This window comes from Hevea brasiliensis, chromosome 15 (assembly GCF_030052815.1).
Source record: "Hevea brasiliensis isolate MT/VB/25A 57/8 chromosome 15, ASM3005281v1, whole genome shotgun sequence".
In the NCBI taxonomy this organism is placed as follows: domain Eukaryota; kingdom Viridiplantae; phylum Streptophyta; class Magnoliopsida; order Malpighiales; family Euphorbiaceae; genus Hevea; species Hevea brasiliensis.
In genome coordinates this window covers 70874318-70898902 of record NC_079507.1, presented here as the reverse complement: position 1 = coordinate 70898902, position 24585 = coordinate 70874318, and the positions used below count along the sequence as shown (strand labels likewise).

Here is a 24585-nt window from a genome sequence, read left to right as displayed (position 1 = left end):
AAGATCATCTGCTTTAGGTAGTGGGGACACAATTATCATGTGGTTAATCCATCTTTAAATGTTTAATATAATAAAAAAAAAAATCTATAAAGAGAGTGAGAAAGAAAAGGAAAGCACATCAACCCTTCGTTAGATGAGGCAACTTCAAAAAATTGACTCCCCAAATACTCTTTAACCACATTTATTAAGTCTTAATTCCAGTCCTTGGGAAGCAATTAACTTAAAGCAAAGTTTGATTGAATAAAATCGAATTCATATATTCTAAGATGGGCATCACCTTTATGGGTAGGGATCCCATGCGACCAGAGAATAGTTTGCAGCAAAACAGATTTCCTGATAACATGTTAGAAATTGTTAAATTTGTCCAAATATTACTTCATTTGCGCTGGAGTATTAATTGGCATTAAAATACTTGCACTTTCAGCTTATTGCTAACATAGTAAGCTATGTCCAAGGAAAAGCATAAAATGAAGCTAGAAACTGGTTGCGCAACAGACCAGAAACTGTTCAAGTCCACGACATGAAATGAAGAAGAAGAAGAAGAAGAAGAAGAAGAAGAAAGCAACCTTCCTTTCATTAGCATGGCAGTTTATGAATGAAAGCATCTCCTTTTCTCTTAAAAAATGTTCATCATCATCTTTCTCACAATTCATGTAGCCATCGCTCTGACGCTCCCCAAATTTTCATGGTGACGATAATAGATTAATTGCCTGTTCTGTGAATGTGAGATACTGAAAGAGATACAAAAAAAAATTACGAATCTAGCTCGTTAAGTATATTTTTTCATAAAAAAAAAAAAGTTTACAAATTGAGCTCGTTAAATATATTTTTTCATAAACTCAAAAAATTTTAAAATTTGTGTCTTAAGGGAAAATATGTGTATCAAGAAAGCCTTATATTTAAGTCTCTTAAATTTAATATATATATATATAATTTGTACATCACCTAATTGCTGATTTATCTAATTTAAACTTAATTATTTAATAATTAACATGAGTAACAATAATAACAAGACTAAAGGCTTAAGGAGTGTTTGGTTTATTTATTGGGTGCAGCTGATAGCTGATAGACACCCAAACAAATGAATTAGAGTGTTTGATAACCTTAAAAAAGTAAAGCTGATAATTAATATTATTTTTTTTATTTAACTTAAAAATTAATATTATTAATATTTTTATATTTTTCATTTATAATTTTAATATTTTAATTAACACATTATAACTTTATTAAAATATTTTTTTATTAATAATATAAAATATTTATTTATTATAAAAAATACATTTTTTATATTTAAAAACTTAAAATTAATTATAAATTTTTTCTTTATCAACAATAATAATTACTTTGTTATTTTATAACTATATTTTTAAAGTTATTTAATTATTTTTTAAAGAATTTATTTATTTTTTATTTTAATAATAAAATAAATAATTTAATATATTAAATTAATAATTATATATTTAATTTAATAATAAAATAAAAAATATAATATATTAAATTTATAATATTATATTTATTTCACTAATAAAATAAATTATATGATATATATCCTGATTAATCATTTTACATATCAATAGCAACGGCTAAACATAATTTTACTAAACACTTAATATAAATCAGTTATCATTATTTATCAGTTATTAGTTAAAAGCTAATAAAAACAGTTATCGATTAACAGTTATCAGCTATATACAATAGTTGAATTAAGACATTTAATTTCTTGAAAGTTTAAAGATTTAAATATGAATTTTACTTTTATTTTTTAAAATTAAACTTCAAATTTCTTTTTATTTTTTACAAAGAATATTAAAAGCATATTTAAGGATAAATCGATTAATTAAATCAACTTGAGCGAAGTTCATTTTGAAATCCAATATACTAATTAAATAAATATAATTCAATAAAGAAAGTGTTAATTTACAGTTTTTTTTTTTTTTAACCTCTGCAAACAGAGACAGCTATTTTATTTTGTCCGTAAATCTACGGATAATAGCTTAAACAAGAGTCAACATGCAAGAAAAAAGAAGTCAATCACTGTGTGGAATGTAATTGCAATTGCCCAATGGAGTTCAAAGAGGGGCGTCAAGCAGTTGACTTGGGTATTTGCTTTTGGTTCTCTGCTTAGGAAATGAAGAAACCCTTTTAAAACCATCGGAGGAGCGTGTGAATTGTGAAACCAATTGGTACTTTGAGAAGGTGAAGGAGAAGGAAATGGACATACAGCAGTCATGGAGGGTGAGATTGTCCTTCAAGAACGCGACGATTGTCTTGACAATATTCAATGTGATCACTGCCCTTTTCTTGCTCCAGGGCTTTCTCTCCTCTGCCTCTTACAGCAACAACAGACTCTTATCTAACCAATTTAATTCAGGCAATTCTTTCCATCCCTCTCTTTGACCATCAAATACTAGTATAAGCAAATGTGGGGAGGAATGGATTTTGTGGAATTTTGCTTAATTAGTATGAAATTTTTTTGTTTGTGTGATAATTCTACTGTATCTGAAAGAAGGGACCCGATCATTATCCTGTCTAACTTCTATATGTTTTCTGATTTTTGGGTAATTTGATGATAGATATTGAAATAAAGTTTTTTTTTTTTTTTTGGGTATTGCTTGTGTATGCATGTGTTTCTTTTCATTGATGAATTAGAAAGCCACTTCTGTTACGGTTTAGTTTTATGGTTTCCGAACTTGAATGTGGAAATTGGTGGATTGTTTTGTGTACTGGACAATGAAACTTGTGCAGATCCATTAGTTTTGAATTTTCTCGGGCCATAGTTGAATATCTCAATTTGGTTTGCCAATTGAATCTTTAGATCATACTGAGTTGAAACGAGGCCTCCAAGCTGATATATATATATATATATATATATATATATATATATATATATATTTTTTTTTTTTTTTCCACTTTTGTATTTCTGGTTATGAGTTATGAGCTATATCAATGGCTTTTATTTGACATATATATGATTAATCTGGCTGAATCCAGCCCCACTAACTTCAAGATTCAGATGTATTTTGAAAGTTTACCTCTAGTTGGATTCATTCTTTAAGCTACTTTGCTTCCCCTTTAAGGCTGGGTCCTGTTTGGCATACTCAGTTGAGGAAGATTATTGCAAATGTGAAAAATATGCTGACTTTCTAAATATGCTCAATTTAGAAGTTGTGCACTGGGAAGGCCCTTTTAATGATCAATTTAATTTTTAAGTTTTATTGGATATGACATTTTTGTTTTGTTTTATCACTAAGATATTAAATAAGAATGGTATACTGATCATGGAGAGACCACCATAGAATATCATGGCTTATTTCTATATAGATTTGTTCCCTTATGGTATATGCATATTCATTGTAAACTTTTTGCCAGCCTTAATGGAAATCCTGATATGGAATGCTTGGAAGTTCTGATGGTACATGCGCAGAACTCTCAGACAATTTTCAATCTAGATTGAACATTAGAGAAAACTCTGCCTATGTGAGCTTAACAAAGCATTACTGGTCCTGAACGTAGGAAAAGGAGGAAGGTTGCAGTAGTTTGACAGCCATGTAAAACTCAGTCAATTCTCATGAGTATTGAATGTTCAGTACAATCAAGTTTTTCTCTCTTCTGAATGTTTACCTAATCCTAAATTTTGTGACAAACCATTTATTCTTGTCTTCTTCTTGATCACATTTTCCGGTTTAAGCCTGAAGTTTATATTTTTTCCATGATTTTCTTTTGTCATCAAATAATTTTTATATCCTATTGTTTTAGAATTCTAAAGTGAAAATCATAATAAATTACTACATATTACAATCAGCACAATTGTGATGCATTCTTTCAAGATGCTACCTTTTTAAACTTGATCCCTTCAAAATTAGTTCACTATTGTTGACATTCTTGGTATCTGAGATTTTCATCAAGTAATTTCACCTTAATTGAGTAGAGTCTGAATCTAAACACGGGATTGGCACCAGCGGCATACTATCAACAATTGTTAGTCCCTAGGTGGTATGATTTCATGATTGAAAAAGCACCTGCTTTGATTTGGTGTATTTTAATATTCTGCCATATCTAAGACTTTTTGGTCAGTAAAATTTTACTTAACTTAGAAAATACAGCTGCTCAAGTTATAGTTCTTGAACAAAGTTGTTGTGGCATTATATATTACTAAGGCTTGACATGACTCTTCAAGGTTGCTGTTCTTTTACAAGGTTCACTGAGCTTATTGATCATATTTCTTGGTTTACAATGCATTTTGTTTCTTTATTTTTTTCTAGGCCACTCAATGAGCAATCAACATGTAATTAACCATGTTCAAATGTCAATTTGAAATGCAGTTCAGCTGAGGTACATCAAGGAGTCTGAAGAAATACGCCTTGCCAGGCAACCTTGGGCACTGATAAAAAGAGTATGACTGTGGCTTTAAACTCGTAATATTTTCAGTTACTAGTTACTATGGCAAAAAAGGATTCATATAGCTAATCCCAACTAGTTTGGGATTAAGACTTTGTTGTTGTTGTTGTTATGGTTACTAAATTTTCACAGCTGCCACATGAAAAGCTTTTTGGGTGTAAAGTTCTTTCCTTTTGTTTTCTTTGTTTTCAAGTTAGTGTTCTGAGAAATGAGGAGCTTGAATTGCATATTTTCATCGAGGTTGGACTATCGCTCTCAATATATAAATATATCCTGCTTGAAATGACCCATGAGCACCAAAAATTTGTGAAAATTCTGCATGCTCATGGTTTGGAGTTCATTCTTCATAGGACTTGTATCTTTCTGCATTTGCAGGTGAAGGAAATTGAACAGGAAGCATATGCAGAACCAGAAGTAGTACAACAGAAAGATACAAAGCAAACTGCTGCTGTTGATCTTTCTAAAAGATTAAAGGATTTGCGTTCTATTAATGATGCTGCCAGCTTGAAAGGTGACTCACCATACCACCCATTAACAAAATTCCATCTCTCTCTATCTGCAATTGGTTGCATCTCTGTCTGCGTGATTCATGATTCCTACATGGAATGAACTTATATATAAGGTTCTATGACATAGTAAGTTTTTTCTCTTTTTTTTGGGGGGGGGGGGGGGGGGGGTGGTGTTGGGGTGTGAGTGGTGGTTTAGAAAACTTACTGCTTAGAACCTGAACTGTGCATAGCTGTGAGTCTGTGACTGTAAGAAAGGTTTGCATCAGGGTTATTAAATAGAGATGATTTGTCAGTTTCATGGGTTAAGGAGTTAAGGTAAAGGCCTTATTAGTTTCATTGCTGTAATTCTACTACTAGAACACAATTGATGTTTCTGGATTCTTAAGACTTGGTTTATATGGTAGCCATGTTTCTTAGTTACTGAGGTGTGACATGATATTTTATCCTTATATACTAGGATGTCTCTTGTAAAGATGCATTTTGTTAATCATATAATCATGGTGATACTACTAACATCTACTACTTCCTCAGCTCTGGAGGAATGGCGTAAAAGAAAGATGGAACGAGCCAGACTACGGGAACGGGAGAAGAATGGAACAGGGACCTCTCAAGCTTGATGACCTTCCACAATTGGTTGTTCCAATAATTATGTGGACTTCAAACCTTCTGCTCCATAAAAGTTATTTCAAAATGTATACGTGTATATATTGCAACCATAATTCCATGAAAAATAGAGCACTTGTATTTGCCATCTCACAGATCATTTTATTATTATTATTTTTATTATTGCAAAAACTAGTTTTGTTCAATGTTTCCAGTCGCTGATGAACGTATTTTTGTTTCGGCAGCTAGAACTAAGATTTACCTGCATTCAGAAGTATACAAGTCTGATTATGATATTTGCTGTTTAAAATTCTCTACCCTTAGAATGAGATTAAGCCAGTGCAAGGAACAGCTTCAAAATTTTATTAAGTTAATTAGAATATGCAGGTTATAATGACGACCCCTGTTATAAAACAATTGCGAGAAATTTTATCTGCATCAAAACCGTATTTACGTTTCCCATGATCGCTTATGTTTTTATTCCTCTGTACAGCCGCTTTCTTTGCCTGATATGACTAATGCTAAAGCACAGGGGAAATTATCTCATCGAGGATGAAACTTTGAGTCGTTCCTTATATGGGATCTACAACTTCTGATTCAAGATAAATGAAACTTAAGAATTAAAAATCTCTAGATGTAGACTGATAGAGAAATTGAAAGCTGTTATTTGAATTGGATAAAAATAATTCTCAATTTCCAATTTCCTCTCCACTAAACCAGAATACATACCCCATGGACTATTGACATAGAGAATCTCATTTCATGAGTACCATCTTCAGGTCAAATATATTCACAACTCAACAAGAAAACCAACTAAAAATCATTGAAAATGACCACGGGTATTTGTGCTTGAACGGACAGATTCCTATAAAAGCTTATAAATTTTGATTTTTGTATATACAAGCCACTAAGTAAAAAAAGTTAATACAGTCCTGAGTACAAGCTTACAAAAGCCTTATGGTAATTATTCCCATGGGATTAGCGGGTGCAAGGCTTCCTAGAGATCCATTGAAACTGTGAAACCATTACATTGTATACAATGTTAGTGACATCACAACAGCAGCATCCATATATTAGCCGTTAAAATTTTCAGTTCCAGGTTTTTGACACCTGCCTGACCCCTTGACTAGGAAAACAAAAAATTCTGAACCACCTGTGAGCCTTTAGCACTTTGAGTTTGAGATTCAACGAAGAAAATAGAAAGATGAACCATGGCAGCATATAATGAGTGAAACTATCTATATTCTGATAACATAGGGAGATTTGCACAATCAATTATAAAGGTAAGACCAAACACTTCAGGACAGTGGGTCAGAAAACTGGCAAAACCATTGAACAGTAGCCACCTGCAAAATACAATCAACACGAGAACAATTTTAACTTTTTCATTATCCATATTCAACAATATAAAGGCCACAAAGGATCCAAGCATCCAACTAATCTCAGAAACTATAATAGAAGGTAAATGCTAAGTAGCAGCAAGAATGGTCATCACTTGGTGTGCAGCATTATAGACTATTAAAACTATCATTGTGATGCTGCCATGAGCCTCTGAAATTCAATCTTGGTGCCACGTGAGGCTACAAAATACAGAAATGCGAGGTTTGTAGTCTTCTAGCCAGTCACTCCGATGCTCAAGTTAGAATTTGTAGATAGAGAGTGTAAATGAAAATCAGATAGTAAATGAATAGTAATTTTGACAGAATTTTTGAACCTGATTCATGGCAGTTTCTAATATTTATAGGCTTAAGTAAAATAGCCATTGTAGCTATTTGTCACAATCTTGAAAGTTTAGTTGATATCCAGAGATTGTTTCCTATGAATTCAAGCTTAATCTTTGACTTGGCGATGTTGTAGCTTGGCATATATGATGCTCAGCTTGACAGGTGAGCTTTAACACTGCTGGTCATATCGGTCTGTTACTATCCAGTCCAGGCCTAGACCGAACTGTCCTCTGATCGGCTCAATCCTATTCAGTCTAGATGGTTAAGCAGCCTCTCACTCTGTTTAACCCTTTGACCGAGTGTTGATATTTTGACTGCCACGTTCGATCCTTTGCCCCAAGCGCTGACTATTTGACTTGGTTTTGAGCAAATAATATCATTAGTCTCCCCCCCCCCCTCCCCCTCCAATCATTACGAATCTTTAGGTTTGAGCACCTCTTGTCCGGTCGCCTAATACAGAGTGCCCTTGGGGGATGTGATCTAAATTAATTGTCGTGTGGTTCGAGGACAGCTGTCAAGCACAAACTGACAAGGTGTCACTTCGACATGGCATGCCCTAATTAATACTGTCCTTGAAAATGCGAAAGACCATTTTGGCGCTTTGGTTTGGCAACGAAAAATTTAAAATCTTACATTAAATGCCCCACAACTCACTATATAAACCCTCTTTTGTGTCCCTTTTCCATTTTACTTTCTACTTTGCTATCTTCCAATTTGTGCTCTCAGCTTTCTCCTGTGACTCTCCATGAATTTCTATTTCTTCCAATTCTCTGGTAGTCTTGTGTCTTTTCTTCTCTTTCCTTCTTTTTGTCCAACTGTTTGCTCCAATAAAATGAGTGACTTAAGGGAAGCCGGGGTTCAAGCGTGACTCCCTCCTCATCGATGGTTGTTTTCAGTCAGGGTTCAAGTATCTGATTACTCTTCTCCGATTCTGGTCACCCAGGAGATGTCCCTAAGGTTATTGGACCGCCAAATACAGCAACTGTTGAACCCACAGTCGCAGTCGAGGCACCGTCCCACCAGAATGTTGGTGCAAGCACTTCTAAGCCGAGCACGCCTACTAGAGTCTCTGCGGCCATTTTCTCCTTGGGCGAGTGGGATCTTCTTGAGCAAGTCCTATGGCATCGACAATGAAAGATTCTGGCTGTCACTCGTCGGGCGTCGAGGATTAGCAGACAACACTTTTCTTCGCCCGGTTCAGGTAACTATCTATGAGGATCAGCTGAAGTCTGGTTTGCAATTGCTACTCGATCCTCTCAACATTGAAATCCTCAAATATTACTGATTGTCCACCCCTCACATGCATCTGAATTCCCAGAGACTGTTATCAATGTTCAAGGCACTATGCCAAAGAAAAAGACTACATGCTTCAGCTCGGGTATTTTCCACCTTTTTTCAATTGAACACACGAGATATCGTGGAGTATTAGCACTTCCATGCCCATAAGGGGATAGGCTTGTTCACTAGTCTTCCTTCCTCACTAAGGAAGTGGAAGGATAGATTTTTTTTGTGGAAAACACTGCTGATGAGCAATGGGGTGGAATCCAGACCGCCTGGAATTCTTTAGCAGACAAGAGGGCGAGTGACTGAGGCTGGATGTCAAAGAGAAAACAGTGGTTAACGAACTAAAGGCTGTTGTTTGGCGAGAGAAAATACCGATCAAAACTCTAATAGAGCTTAAGGACAAATAGTGGGAGGCCTTATATGGGTCTAGGAATCTGGTGGTGGCCGAACATTATAACATCCTGATTGAGGGTAAAGACTTGAACTCATCTTTTGATCATTTTTACTTACTGAAATTCTTTCCTTTTCGCAGAAATGTCGAACGGGGCAAAGAATGTGGAGCAACTGATTCGAAAAAAGAAGGTCGAAGCTCGCCCAATTGTCGTTACCACCCCTCCTGCGCCAAAGAGGGTTAGGGTTACAACACTCTTGGCCTCTCCTACTGGTGGCGAGCAACAGACGGCTCCCCCATTCACTGAGCCGAGAGTCGAAGAGTAAGAGAATGCGCCAACTGCACCCTTTCAGCCAGTTGGGCAACAAACTGTTGAGCAGCTTCTATCCGAGCAATCAGTGGTCGAGAACTTCAAATTGGCCGACTGGTTCGCCAAGCGATACACTCTTCCCATTGATCGGGCTTGCCTAGATCAAAACGATGACTATGAGCTTGCCCTCTGAGCCATGACACTGCAAATGTAGCAAAATGTCTGCATACAGCTCCTTCGAGAGAGGAACAAAGCTTTGAGGGGGCATGTTTGGTAGTCAGGAAATAGAGATTGCTTTGTTAATTGAGTTCATCTTTGCCTCTAAGAAGAAAATTCAGAAGCAAGAGGGCAAGCTTCAAAAGCTGAAGGTGAAGATGTGCGCTCTTGAGGTCGAAGCCCAAAATTGCCCAGGCAAAACAAACCAAACTTAAGAAAAAGGTTGAAAAGCAGGAAGCGGAGCTCGCCACCACCGATGATCAACCAGTCAACATTTATGTCAAAGCCCAAAATGACATTGTCATTGAGCTTCAAAGGCGCTACCCAGGGAATGACTTCTCCTAGGTAGAGGATTTAGGTGGTGGCGAAGACGAGGCTATAGACGTCAATGATGTTAATGCACCAGAGCAGGGGGTTGCATATGATGAGTAGGCCCCTATACTCGATAATCTTTATATTTCCTTTTCTCATCAATGAACAGTATTTTCCTTTCTTTACTTTTTGAAAGTTGCAAAGTACCATAGCTCGGAATAAGTAACTGAACACAACATTAAAACTTGTTAGTAATAAGTGCTCGGATTCACAGGCCAAGTAAAAAATGTAATGACAATAATAATAAATGCTCGGATTCACAGGCCAAGTAAAAAATGTAATGACAATAATAATAAATGCTCGGACCCACAGACCGAGTAGAAAATGTAACAATAATAATTGAACAATCTTGATGAATTAACTTCCGTTAGTGATAAATGCTTGGACCCATAGGCCAACGTACCACTAAGGAAAACACCAGTAATTGCTCGGTATTCCTGCATCAACAAGTGTTAAAAATTTATGTATAAAAGTTCAAGTAATTTATTCTCGGAACCTTAATTGGTAATGAACCTTGGGTGCCGTGTACGAGTCGTAATGTCATAAAGCATGAAATTTCACTTGGTATAGAATGTGACAAAGACGACTGCTCGGCTTTACCCATGATCAAAACGTAATTAATAAAATATAGAGAAGATCACTCAAAATTTTGACAGAAGAAAAGCATCAATAAGACAAACCATTCGTGCATAAAATGTGTTGCTCAGATATTTACAGTGATTATCATTTACTTGTTCAAGACATTAGATCATAATTTAGGCAGCTTATTCGTCATAATTCTTATTAATCTTGCTATCGGGGTAGTTGCCCTTAAATTTTGCTTATCTTGTAGCTCATCAATGGGTATGAGCTAAAGGCTCTTTAGTTTATTTTAACTTTGTGAACTATTGCCATTGATAGACTAAGCACCCTTAGATTATTTAGCCTAACAGACTATTATCGTGGATGAGCTAAACACCCTTAAATTATTTAGTCTAGCGGACTATAGTCATGAATGGGCTAAGCATCCTTAGATTAGAACAATTAGAGATTATGAAAAATTCCTCTTTGTTTATAATACTTGCAAAAATTATAGATATTCTATGCTCAGGTCAAGACTCTGTCATTTGTCTCGGCTAGTTTGTAAAACCCGGCAGATAACCTTAGAAATGACAAAAGGTCCAACCCAGTTACATCCTAACTTCCCAGCTTCGACTATACTGCTTGTGACATTGTCTCTCTTAAGAACAAAGTTTTCGACCATGAATGCTAGACGTTTTGACTTTTTTGTTATACATGTTGATCATCTTTTATATGTACTGTGCCATTCAAATGAAAGCTATCTCCCTCAGCTTTTTTGTCGTGTCAAGATTGAACCATAGGTCTTCCTATTGTGAAGCTTCCTTAGGGTGCTCTGTTTGAGCTCATGGGATGTTGACTCCCGAGGGGATTACTGCCTCTGATCCATATGCGAGTGAAAATGGAGTTTTTCTTGTAGCTGACCTAGGTGTAGTTCAATAAGCCCACAGGATGCTCGGCAAATGGTCAGGCCAGGCTCCTTTAGCTCTACATAGCCGCCTCTTCAATCCTTCAAGTATTGTTCGATTCGCGACTTCAATCATTCCGTTTGTCTGCGAATGATAGGTTCAAGCGAAGCAAAGATCGATCCTAAGCTCTCTGAATTTGTTACTAGCGAGCTGAGTACCATTGTCTGTTATGATAACTTTGGGAACTCCAAACCTGCAGAAGATATTTTGTCTGATGAAAGCTATTGCTCGGTAAGCTGTTAAGTACTGTGATGCCTCGGCTTTCGGCCACCTGGTCAAGTGATCAATGGCGACTATGCGTACTTTCGGGAGCTCGATGCCATTGGAAAATGCCCAAGAATGTCTATGCCCACTTGTAGAAGGTTCATGAACTGCCGATGGATGAAAGTTTCTCCACTGGGAGGCGAAGAATGATGCTATGCTCTTGGCATTTTCTGCATTTCTGAACTAAATCCTTGGCTTCCTACACTGCAATGGGCAAAAAAAACCCTTGTCTGAGTGCCTTTTTGGCAATTGTTCTTGCCCCTTCATGTTTATCGCACAGTCCCTCGTGGATCTCAAGTAAGACCAACAAACCATCCTCTCTATTAACGCATTTGAGCCATGGTTGAAGGTAGAATCTCCGGTACAGCCAGCCATCAAGTATACTATACTTCATTGATCCCTGTACTATCTTTTTGGCTTCGTAGTGTGCCTTGGTCGAAGCAATAGAAGATGGGTGTCATCCACGTTTCTCCAATATCGATTGGCAATGCCTCTTCCTTGTCCACGGTCGGTGCTGCGATCTCCTCAAAAAGGATGGATTGTGTCAGGTATTGTTCGCCCACTACCGCTGCCTTTGCCAGGGAGTCTGCCTCTTAGTTCTCCTCTCTTGGTATTTAGAGAATGTTTACTTCTCCGCTATCTACTCGGATTTATGCCACCCCAGGTTCGAGTCTTCGACTTAATAACTTTCCTGTAGTTGTTTAACAACCAATTGTCATAAAAAATGTTGAATTTTTGGGCTCTTACGCTTTGATGATGTGCAAAGCCATGAGAATGGCCTCATATTCAGCCACGTTGTTCGTTGCTCGAAATGCTAGCTTTGTCGCGTACTTTAGCTTTGCTGTGTGTGGTTCTTTAAGGATCTACAACTATGCCCGCACCAGTTGAACTCGATACTCTATTCGCCCATACATTCCATTGCTCCTTTGGTTTTTCCTCAATTTTGGGTACTGGTGTTAGCTCAGCCACAAAGTCTACAAGTACCTATGCTTTGAGTGTTATCCTTGGGACATATTTGATGCCATATGGCCCTAGAATCACTGACCATGTCGCTAATCATCAAGACGCCTCTGGTCTGTGTAGAATCATCGGCAGAGGGTAGTTTGTTCAGACTTCTATTGTGTGGGCTTTGAAGCATGGCTTTATCTTCGTCACCGAAGATAGAACTGCAAAGGCAAGCTTTTCTAATATTAGGTAGTTGAGCTCAGAGCCCTTCAACACTTCACTTGTATGGTACACCAGTTTTTGCTCACCATCTTCTTCTCAGATGAGGATCGAGCTTACTGTCTCCTTTATCACTGCAAGATATCAAACAATACCTCACCCAATTTTAGCGAGTCAAGTAATGGTAGAGATGATAGAAAATGCTTCAAATTTTCAAAAGTTACCTGGCATTCTTCTCCCCACTTTAAATTGATTTTTGTTTTCAATGCTTGGAAGAAGGGCAGGCATTTTCTGGCCAAATAACTCATGAACCTATCAAGATCAGTTATTCATCCGTTGAGTCGTTGAACTTCCTTTATGTTGCTTGGTGGTTACATACCCATTATTGCTCAGATCTTTTCTGGGTTTGCCTCTATCCCTCGCTCGGATATCATGAAGTCAAGGAACTTGTCAGCCTTTACCCCGAAGGCGCACTTGTCTGAGTTCAACTTCATCCTTTTTCTGTCCAGCACATCAAATGCTCCAGCTATGTCTCTAACATGGTCCTTGTCTCTTGAATTTGATGATTATGTTGTCTATCATCTATAATAATTTGATGATTCTGCCCTTCAAATCTTTGAACATTTGATCCACCAATCTTTGATATGTTGCACTAACATTATTGAGACCGAATGGCATGGCCTTGTAACACAAAACTCCAGATTCTGTCATGAAAGCAGTCTTCTCTTCATCTTTCGGATCCATTCTTATTTGATGGTATCCGAACACAGCATCCACCAGAGATACTACCACGTGCCCAGCTATTGCATCCATTAACTTGTCAATGGTTGGGAACGGATAGTGATCTTTTGGGCATGCTTTGTTAAGATCTGTATAGTCCACACATCCACCATTTTCCATTTGCCTTTCTGACTAAGATGACATTGGCTACCCAAGTTTGGTACCTCACTTCTCAGATTAGACCTGCGTCCAATAGCTTCTTAACTTGCTCAGCAATAATCTTTTATTGTTCAAGTGCGAAACACTTTTTCTTTTGTTGAACCTGCTTAGCTTCTGAGTCCACACTCAGCCTATGAGTGATTATGGCTGGATCTATGCCCTTCACATCTTCTGTTTGCCATGTGAATGTTGCCATTCTGTTTTTTAATGTTCAAATTACTTCTTCCTTGCTTGACCCGCTTAATGCGGTTACGAGGCAAATTTTATTCCCTTCTTTCAACTCCTTTTCCATTACTTGATAAGTTGGTTCTAGTGAGATTTGACTCTCTGATTTCTCCAGCAGCTCAATCGACAAAGTCACCTATGTCACCACTTTGGTTAACTTCTGATAGCACTCTTATGCTGACTTCTAACTTCCTCGGACAATGGCTATGCCTCCCTTGGCGGGAAATTTCATGCACAACCATTGTATGCTAGTGTTGATACTATTGCTACTTAGGAGAGGGCAACCGAGAATAATGTTGAATAATAATAGGATGTCGACCACCATGAAGTATATATAGATCTCACGTTTATACCCCTCATTGCCCAGGATCACTGCCAGATTGGCGATTTCGAGTACAAGATCTATCTTATCTCCAAGGCCAACCAATGAGTACATCACCTTTGCCAAACCATCTTGATCGTGGCTGAGCTTCTCAAACACTTCTTGGTGATGAGGTTGATCGAGATTGCCATATCGATCAACATTCTTTGTATTGTGTACTTGCTCATCTGCACAAACACCACCAAAAGGTCAGAATGTGATTGTTTTACCTCATGGTCACTAGGACAGAACGTGATGATTTCCTTGCTCAGCTCGTCCTTATCAACCGAGAGGATTGTTCGGCTACTACTGCTACTCACCTCTGCTAACCTCTTGTTACCAGACTTCCCAACACACGGCCCACCTGCAATGACATTGATTACACCAATTAGGCCATTATGCTTCTCTATGATGGTGATATCTTTGCATCTGAAGGTTGATCCCCTCCTTTCTAAAGGTCCATCGTTTCGATTATCCCTTGAGAACCTCCTAAGGGACTATCCCTAATCAGTCGTTCAATCTCATCTTTGAGCTGCCTGCACTCATCAGTGGTAATCATGGTCCTTATGGAACATGCAGAAACTTGCTCGTCCTGCTTTCCTGAAGTGTCTACATTGAGCCTCTTTGCCCATTTTATGTATTTGCCATTCTTCTGGATCCACATGAGGACTATGGATCTTGCCTCATTCAAGGGTATGTAGCTGTGGAATCTTTCTCTGCTCTGCTCGATGTTCTTGTCTGAGCTATAACCTCTTCGATCTGAACCATAGTTCTTCTTGCCTCATTGTTCTGCCTGGATTTCCTTTCCTCGTGTAGAGCCTATCGCTCATCATCCAGCCGAATGTACTTCTGAGCTCTCTCCATCAGCTAGTAGTAGTCTATCACCGAGTTCTCAATCAACAAATCAGAAAACTTGACATTCCTTGTCCCCCTCTTCAAAGCCACACACGCGGTCCCATGTTTCAAGTTTTTAACTTGTATTGCTTCAGCATTAAATCAAGCAATGTACTCCCTCAAAGACTTCCCCTCCTACTGCTTTACTTTCTGAAGATCCAAAGATAGCTTTTTCAGTGAAATGCAGGAGATGAACTTGTTCTTAAACTCAATGAAGAGCTAGTAAAAATTCTAGATTGACTAAGGCCTGAGGTGCTGGTATCATTTCTGAGCTAGGCCGATCAATGTTATTGGGAACACCCGACAAAGGTAGTAGTCACTCACGTTCTAGAGCATCATCGTTGTTCGAAAATTTACCACGTGGCTCCTCAGGTCTGTTGTTCCTACATACTTGTCCAGGATGGGTAGCTTGAACTTTGGTGGGAACTGCTCAACTAGGAATAGTTCGAACAATGGAGACTCATCCTTAATTCTTAAATTTTCTTCCTCCACCTGCTTCTGGTACCTCTGAACAGCTTTCACCAAGTACTAGTTCACTTTTGGTTGTGGTGATTCATCAAAAAGTTCTTCTTATTCGTCCATCCCTGTCTGCTCTGTCTTTATCCCTATGTTGTTGATTGATCGAGTAACCTCGACCTATTCCTCTAGGTTGAGCTGGATTGGCCTCTCCAAATGGTGGTCCTGGAGGAAGTTCTGCTTCAGAGGCAACTGCTCTAGGCAATGAACTAGTTCCAGGGATCAGTCCCATCAAGAAAGCAGTTTGAACCTCCATTTCCCTGATGCGCTGGTGAACTTGCTCTGGTGTTAGTCCTTGTGGTAGGCCCTGTTGGTCAGGCCTGATAGGAGGCATTCTGGTGTTGCACAACGAAACTTGGTCACTAACACTATTAGGACTAATCACACTCTAGGTTGTTGCAACTACTGGTGGGTTGGTCCCAGTCACTAGAGTCCCAGCCAGCACATTCTTGTAGCATTTCTTGGTTCTATAGCCATTGAAAATAGCAAAAAGGCACACAAAGATGAAAATAAATTAGGACTAAATATTAAACTCACAAGAAGCACAGAAAATATAGAAAAGGAAAGAAATGGTTTCAAATGAGGGATATCAACCAATAATCTGAGTTTCCAATAAACGGTGCCACTAATGCTACCATGAGCCTCTGAAATCCAATCTTGGTACCACGTGACCCTGTAAAGCAAGGAAATGTGAGGTCGGTGGCAGAACAAATCAACATTCAAGGTTTAAATCAAAAGTTACAATCAAAATAATATCTTAATAATCATAGCCAGCATTAAAAGCTTAAATTAAGAGATTACAATTAAAATAATATCACAATTAGAATCTATATTTTTGCTAATAATTAACTATTGTCAATTCTCCTAGATGCTATAATTTACTTACTAATATTGTGATTTATTTGTTGTCACTTTCACTGCTATCAACTTCCTTATCTTGTAGTCCACTCCTTGTATAACCCTTTCTTATGAATGCATCCCCAACACTACTCTCCTCTTGAAAAAAGAGCTTGCCCTCAACCTCAAACTTTGGATAAGCATGTAGAGATACCTCTAGTTTCTTAGGCTGGGCTTGATTCTGGTCTTCTACTATATTGTCATGATCATCTATCTCCAGCAAGAATAATTTTTTACATTGGTGCCTAAAGAGTATGGTTCGTCACAATTATAGTACAACCCTTTAGTTCGCCTCTCTACCATCTATGTTCAACTAAGTTTTTTAACAAAAGGAAAGGATACACTGCTTGTGCTACTATTTTCGAAAACAGTTATTCCTCCTAAATTCTTAGCAGTGTGCCCAAAGGTGCCATAAAGTGCAACTCATTGGTTATGAGTCACGATAATACTCCTTTTGCTATCTCCAGAGCTTTCTAGTTGTTGTTGTTTCACATAAGCCTCAGTGAGATTCATGGCCGTTACCAAGTTGGGTGTGTTCCGCAATTCAACATCCATTCGAATTGTGTTAGTTAATCCAACAGTGAAGAGATTTACTTGTTGATCAAGGCGAACAGTAGTTGCTTTAGCTAAAAGTGATTGGAACTGGCATTGGTATTTTGTTTTAAATTCACCTAAGTAATTGCTTTGCAACAACGGACCAAAGCATAAATTACAATAGTTTTTTGAAGCTATTCCAATTCATCCCAAGCTCTTCTTGTTCTGAGTCAGTAGAACCACAATTGAGCTTTCCCCATCATATGAAACGCCGCCAATCCCATCTTATTGGTTTCCATGGTTTGTTGATTGTAGAAAAATTGTTCACATTGATTGAGCATGGTTTTAAATCGCGATCGTGGTCGTGTTCATGGTCACTGTCGCAAGTGACAGAAATAACGTAATAATAACGCCTATTGCTATGCAAATTTTTTTGAAAATTTTGAAAAATTCATGAAATGAATAAATATTCAAAAATATAATTAAAACTAAGATATACAACTAAATAATAAGCACAAAAATATCAAATAAAAACATTAGATCCACCATTCTTATACATCATTAGTATTAATCAATTTAAAATCAAAATAACTAAAAAGATAATAAATAACTAACATTATTAATACCAAAATGAGTGTTTAGAAGATTCTTAATTATCTTGACTTTGATCCTAAGACTGGGATGGGACTAGGTGTTTTGATCATTTGTTAAGGTTGTAAACTTACTTTGTAATTAGGTTATTTAACTTACTATGCAATTAGGTAGTAACCTTACTATTTAATTTAGAAAATAAATTTCAAGAGCTATTCATAATTATTTATTTTTCTTAAATTTTATCTTTATCAAATATTATTCAAGCTTAAATTTTCTTTGATATTATTTTCTAATTATTTATGTATTTACCTTAAAATGATTAAAAAATAGCTAAAAATTAGGGGGAAAAAAATAATAACACACCCTTCAAACTCCTTTACCTCAAAACTACCTTATTTATTTGATGATCCATGCTCTTGAACTAAAAAATTTGTAGAGATGAATGATTTCACTTGAGTTGGTTTTCAAGAAAATAAAAAAAAAAATAACTTCTTTGCCTAAAGAGAATAAAAAGGTGCCAAAATGAATGAGCTAAGATAGTTTCTTATCAAAAAAATAGGCTCCCTCTACTATATTTCAAATGAAAGAGATAAAAAAAATTTAAAAAAAAATCTTAGTTGAAAAAGTAACAGCCGTTACAACCATTACATAATAGTCGGTAATGGCCGTTACTTTTAGATAACCATAACGACCTTTACAATTACAAATTTAAAAATTCATTAAATAACGATGACAACGATAATGGTAAGCCAAAAAACCTTTAAATAACAATGGTTATGTAATATAACGACCATTATTTAAAACCATAATTGAGCCATCAAAAAGGATCATTGAACCCATCAAAGGAGGGAAAATCCAATTTGGTGTAGTGGGGAACCATTGGTGCTCCTTGTCGTCCTCTAGATCTTTCCCCACTACAATTCAAAAAATTGGTCTGACTGTTGCTACTAGATTCACTTTCTAATTTTGGGTTGTCTGTTGCCAGTGCTTTTGAAGAATTCCCTTAATTGGCGGGACAAATACTCAATCCGGGTTTCTACTCATGCATTTGATTTTTGCATTTTCTAAACCATTGTGCGTGTGTCCTAATGAAGGTCTCAACCTTATCCTACCAAGTTGAATTGCCCATGACACCTTGCTCTGATACCAAGTTATTATGTGCCCTAGAATAGGATTGAGTCATTGGCTGCTGAATAAGGTACTCTCCTTCAAAGTTGGATGGGTTTCCCTTGTTGGTGTTCGGCCTCTCCGTAAGCGACCTATGGTGAATTGCAAGAAAACTTGTTGGAGGGAGCTTTAATCTCAAAATTGTAATGAAGCTCGTTGAATAAATTTCACTCAGTGTCCTTCAAATTAATGTATTGTAACAATGTGATCCTTGAACTTCATTTTGTGACATAAAACCATCTCAACTTTCATTTTTTTGCACAATAAAATCCCTTCAACTCCCAATAGCCGGTTTACACGTAATTTGTTTGCATGACTTTCTAGCGTGGCATCTATTATCTCTCTCTTCCTAGCATTGAGTAAATTTCATGAATCTCTCTCTCTCTCTAATCGAAATATTTTGAATCCTCTCTCCTTCATGCACGAAACTTTCTCTCTTGATTTTTCTCTCTAATAAACTAAATCTTTTCTCCCTCAATCCTCACTAAACAATCAAAGAGAAATGCAAAATCCTATCTCAAAATCAATGCAATACAAAATTTGCAAATTGAAAAATCATAAATCAAAACCTTAATTGCATTTGAATTTACAAATTGTAAAATCCAATGGACATATCGATTTACTCTTTCTAGAGATTTACAAATTCTTCCTATTGAACCATTCCAATCCTTGCTCAAAATGACCCTTGTTAACAAATATATCAATGGACATCATCCATGAAATCCCATCCCTTTCAAGCATTTCATCAAGCAGCTTGATCACATCTTAATCTTGCTAGTTCTAACTCTTTGTCCAGCAACCAACGCCACAAGGAAGCTAATGTATCAAAACTCATCGATTAACTAAAATACACTACACATTTTAGAAAGCTACAAGAAAGAGTGAGAGTGTTGTTACCTCCATTTTCCATGGGAAAGCTTCCATTGCAGGAGCTTAGCATTCATAAATGTTTATTGCCGATGTAGTTTCAAACCCATGAGGTTCATGAGCAGTGATGCTGCTATAGAGTTATTGTCTTTTGATCTTGATTCCTTTGACTTTCTTCCTTGAAAATGTCTTGGGATGGAGGTCTATTCTCAAGTTGATGATTCAACATAAAAACTTTAATTCAAGTGACGTTTTGTGCTTCAAAAGCCACCTAGTGCAAATTTTGAGATTTACAAATTAATTCTTGTCAATGACAATCAAATGAGGCAAAGATGAAAAATTTTTTTAAAAAATTGATTTTAAAGGGGAGATCAATAGAATAATAACAAAAGGTGTGGCAATCAGAATTGACCATAGAGAGAAGAAGAAGAAGAGAGTTTTAGATAAGATAGATAAGAAAAGAAAGAGGTGTTTTTCATAAAGAGTTATTGACCTCATTCTTGCTGTTGTGCATGCTCTATTTAGTTATGATAAGAAGAAGTGAGAAGGAAGGAGAAGGTATGGTTTAAGAGATTGCATTCTGCAAAAAGGAAAATAAAGATAAGAGAAAGGATGTTGGGTTCAGCCGTGCAATGTCGATAAGAGGTTTGACGTGCCTAAATTCGAGCAAATTGGGGAAGACAAGCTAAGATGAGAAGGAAACCGAGAGAGAATCATGTTGGTGTGGAAAGAACAGAATTATATGAGAGAGAGAAGTGTGTGGCAGAGAAAGAGAGTTGTTTTATTTAAGGTTATTTAGTAAATTTCAATTTTTTTAAACAAAAAGTAATAACATATCATTTTTACAACCGACAAACCAATTATAATAGGTTAGAGAGCTTTTATTGTGAAAAAAATGAAAGTTAAGATAGTTTTATATTACAAATCGAAATTCAAGTATTGTATTGTTACAATACTAAGTTGAGAAACAATGTGTTAAATTTATATGAAGCTCATTAGAGGAAGCTTGCAACCTCTTAACAATGTTAAAGAAATCTGCTTATTTTATTTATTCAACATGTTCTCCTTACATAGAGATTACATGGTCACACAGAAATAATCTCCTAATTATAGCCAACATTCAAGGCTTCAATCAAGAGATTACAATCAAAATGATATCTTAATAATTATAGCCAACAATGAAGGCTTAAATCAAGAGATTGCAATCAAAATAATATCACAATTAGAATCTATATTTTTGCCAATAATTAGCTATTGTCGATTTCCCTTGATGTTGCAATTTACTTGCTGATATTATAATTTATTTGTTTCCATTTCCATTGTCACTGACTTCTTTATCTTGTGGTCCACCCCTTGTATAACCCTTTCCTGTGAATGCATCCCTAACACTCTAATTGTACTATGAATAGGTAACATTGTTGACAGATCAGACTATACCAGAATTACAAGGCAGACATCAATCTAAAACCAGCTTTAATGATGAAATGTTACAAACTAAAATAAGGCCAATTTATTCATGTTCAAGTAGACAAGGAAATGCAACAAAATATTTAAGTTTACCTTATAAGATAATGTCTTCAGGATGCTGTGCTACACCACATACAAAGAGTTCCAACAACTCTTCTAGCCTATTTATTTAAAAATAAAAAGCTTCCTCGTTCACTCATCAACCACACCATAATCAAGGCTAAGCTTCCTCAAAGGAGGAATGTTCTCCATTGCAAAGAGCATGAGGTGAGGGAACATCAAATTATTGTGATCATACAATACAAACTGCACCAGCACATTTGGAGTTGAACTGTGGCTCACATAAGAAGCAACATTCCTCATTCTCGACACATCCAATGCAAAATCCAAAGGTGGAATAGATGGATAAGATGGACACACATAACCAGGATATATCTTAGATAAATTCCCCCATTCAACCCACTTTTGAGAAAATCTACTTGGATAAATCAAATTATCGCCATTCATTGTGAAAACCTCAGCTTGCTCTCTTGTAAGAACAACCCCTGCATATTCACATATAAATGCACCAGCACGTATCAAATCCAATGACCTAACTCCCCAACCTTTCTCCCTTGACCTAAAGATCTCCAGTCTATTTTTCAACCCCTTTTGAGTTACACGGTTCCGGCAACTTAGTGGGCACCTACAAAAAGCTCCACATTCAAATACTATCGGTTTCCCTCTCAATAAGAAACCATTCTGATCATAAGCAAACTCTCCCCCATTCTTCCTCGAGCAAAAACAACCATCAATACAACCTGAAACACACTCACACCCTGTCCCGTTACTTACATGATTAAATGCAAAGGATGGAAACACTGTCCTCACCAGATACTCATAACAGAGAGGATCATGATGATTATCAATATCATTAAACAACATCACTGGCATATTCTCCTTCTTATTGGAAATATCAAGACTAAGATAACCCGTAGGCCTCGCACTCAATGGACTAGTCCTCAAACTCTGTGCAAACCTCAAAATGGAACTACCCATTTCCGGTTGCCCTTCAATCCTCAACAGCTTATACTTGTAAACGCCAAACCCAGATCTCCCCACATCAAACCAACAATCATGAATTTTATACAAACCATCATAAACGTAAATCTTATTAAAACTCCTTGCATATTTAAAACCTCTAATCACTCTTACCTCAATCCCATAATGCATACTCCTCTCCAATGCTAAATTCCCTCCTTCGAGCTTCTGTTGCATACATTGCCTCGAAAACTTATCCTGTCCACCGTGCCCCGTGTAGATTAACATATCTCCGGAATCCTCATTGTCCTCATAGCCACCTGAAACAATTATGCTTGTTGCAATGGGTTGCCCATTCAAGCTCTGGCTTGCCGGAAGGTAATCAATACCTGCTTGGGTTTTTCCATGCAATCCAATCATACACAATTCCATCCGGGAAAAGAATACATCCCCAACTTCAACTCCAGGGAGGGGCCCCACAATCCGTTTATCACGGTTGAGCCAGAGCCCGTGGGCACGCATCTCAGAGGAGGCCAGGACATCGCCTCGGGCCCGGCGGTTGAGGCTGTTGCCACGACGTTTCTCTTCCTCCAATACGGAGAATATGCGGAGGGCATCATATAGCATACGGGTTCGACGAACGGAGTCCCGGAAATACCGTTGGTCCTCGATTCCAAGGTTTGCCCAGCGGACAAGCTCAGAAGAGCGCTTCGGGTATCGACGAGGAGGTCGGGTGACGACAACCGAGGAGATGCTATTGTTTTCATTGCCAGAGACGATCGCGCGAGAATCCGGGTCTAACACTGAAATGTCGTCGTGCTTTTCCTCCAAGCGTTCGGTGAATTCATTGCGAATGAGCTCGAAGATTCTATGATATTCGGAGTAGGCATCCTTTTCTTCAGAGAAGGAGAAGCTGGAGGATTGCGAGTGAGGGGTATGTTCGGAATTAGAGAAAATGTTAGGGGTAAAATCGGGAAACAAAGAGTCCTGAGGTTCTTGGGGCTGAGGTGTCGCAACAAGAATGTCAAGCGGCTTAAGTTTAGGATCAATCTTTGGGATTAAAATAGGAGGCGGGTTAATGGCGGCGATGTTGATGGACGGCGCAGATGGAGATTGAGAGAGGTTGAGGTCTTGAAATGGGACAAAAGACCCCATTGTGTGATTTTTGTCTTAATATATAAAAAATTTATTTCCAAAGGCAGAGGATGGGCTAGCATAGAAAATATTTTCGGTTAGGATTTTTGCAATGGGGGAAGAGCTTCAAGGTGTTTCCATAGCGAATTTTTTTAGAAGAAATGAAAGATTTTGGACAGGTATTATTTTTTAGTAGTTGGAGAGCCAATATTAAATTTTGCTCAAGTTGGTACCTAGAAGGGTATGGTACCTAGGAAGGTATGGAACATTTGGATCTAGGGGTGGTCAGTTATATACACAACATTTAGCGCTAAATTGGTAATTAGGAAATAATATATTTACTTCTCTTTTTTCCTTAAAAATATAAAATATACATATGCAGTGACGTATATAATTTTAGATTTAAAGGCGATTAATGACGTATGCAATATTTAGACGTAAATTTGTATTAAAAAGGATAAGCATCTTTCTTACTTCTTTAAAAATATAAAATGCATATGCAGTGACGCACGTAATATTTTAAATATAAAAGTAGTCAATAATATATGTAACATTTATAACTAAATTAATAATTTGGCAGCAGTATGTATTTCTCTTTATTTATGCATTTCTCTTTATTCTTTAAAAAAAATGTGAATACAATGACACACACAGCATTTGAATCTAGTGATGCACACAATATTTAAACCTAGAGGTAGTTAATTATGCAAGCAACATTTAGAGTTAAATTGGTAACTATGAAAGGATATGCATTTCTCTTTTCTCTGTAAAAATATTAAATATGTATGTAGTTGTCACGACCCAACCTATAGGCCGAACCGACACTAGGACCTGGGCCAGCCTAAAGCCCCCGAGGCCCGTAGTAAACCTAACTATTCCTTAACCCAATCCTAAGACCCATTTTAAGCACAATTTCAAGAATTCAACCGAACAAAGTCCTGCAATAATATGGACTATACAACGGGGAGTTTTTATTCGTCCGACCTGTAAACACAATACATAATCATTTGTGTAACACCCCTAATTTTTAAATTTATTATTTTTGGGTAAATATTGATGTTTTATTTTATTTGAATTTTAGAAAATTATTTGAAATTTTTCAGATTTTAGAAATCGGGTTCGATTTTTCGAAAATAAAAAGTTTGATGATTTTTAAATTTTAATTTGAAGACCACGTGGCAAAACTAAAAATGTATTTGGAGTCTACGA

General features: G+C 36.9%; 2 protein-coding genes across 7 annotated transcripts; one reads left to right on the top strand and one right to left on the bottom strand.

The window, feature by feature from the left end:
• Nucleotides 1-1998: 1998 nt before the first annotated feature.
• Nucleotides 1999-5702, top strand: LOC110641061 (uncharacterized). The gene is made up of 4 exons (XM_058136002.1): nt 1999-2371; nt 4323-4393; nt 4774-4909; nt 5439-5702. The coding sequence occupies exons 1-4, from the start codon at nt 2212-2214 to the stop codon at nt 5522-5524; spliced, it is 453 nt and encodes a 150-aa protein (XP_057991985.1). The 5' UTR covers nt 1999-2211; the 3' UTR covers nt 5525-5702.
• A 650-nt stretch (nt 5703-6352) lies between these two features.
• LOC131173776 (histone-lysine N-methyltransferase family member SUVH9-like) lies at nt 6353-23544 on the bottom strand. 6 transcript variants are annotated; one of them, XM_058135994.1, is made up of 5 exons: nt 21316-23544; nt 19786-20026; nt 16291-16369; nt 14607-16163; nt 6353-14474 (listed from the first exon to the last, which is right to left on the bottom strand). In XM_058135994.1, exon 1 carries the CDS (start codon nt 23395-23397, stop codon nt 21415-21417), a length of 1983 nt encoding a protein of 660 aa, XP_057991977.1. In that variant the 5' UTR covers nt 23398-23544; the 3' UTR covers nt 6353-14474; nt 14607-16163; nt 16291-16369; nt 19786-20026; nt 21316-21414. The 6 variants fall into 6 exon arrangements, with proteins under 6 accessions (XP_057991977.1, XP_057991976.1, XP_057991979.1 ...); XM_058135993.1 differs by having other exon boundaries at nt 6353-16163; XM_058135996.1 differs by lacking the exon at nt 14607-16163 and having other exon boundaries at nt 6353-6856.
• Nucleotides 23545-24585: the final 1041 nt, after the last annotated feature.

What these genes read in the sequence shown, in the direction of transcription:
- LOC110641061 (XM_058136002.1), top strand. Translation starts at nt 2,212, where the DNA reads ATGGACATACAGCAGTCATGGAGGGTGAGATTGTCCTTCAAGAACGCG. An exon ending in ATCTAACCAATTTAATTCAG is followed by an intron (nt 2,372 to 4,322) that starts GCAATTCTTTCC and finishes TTTGAAATGCAG; the next exon opens with TTCAGCTGAGGTACATCAAG. An exon ending in CTTGGGCACTGATAAAAAGA is followed by an intron (nt 4,394 to 4,773) that starts GTATGACTGTGG and finishes CTGCATTTGCAG; the next exon opens with GTGAAGGAAATTGAACAGGA.
- LOC131173776 (XM_058135993.1), bottom strand. Translation starts at nt 23,397, where the DNA reads ATGGGGTCTTTTGTCCCATTTCAAGACCTCAACCTCTCTCAATCTCCA.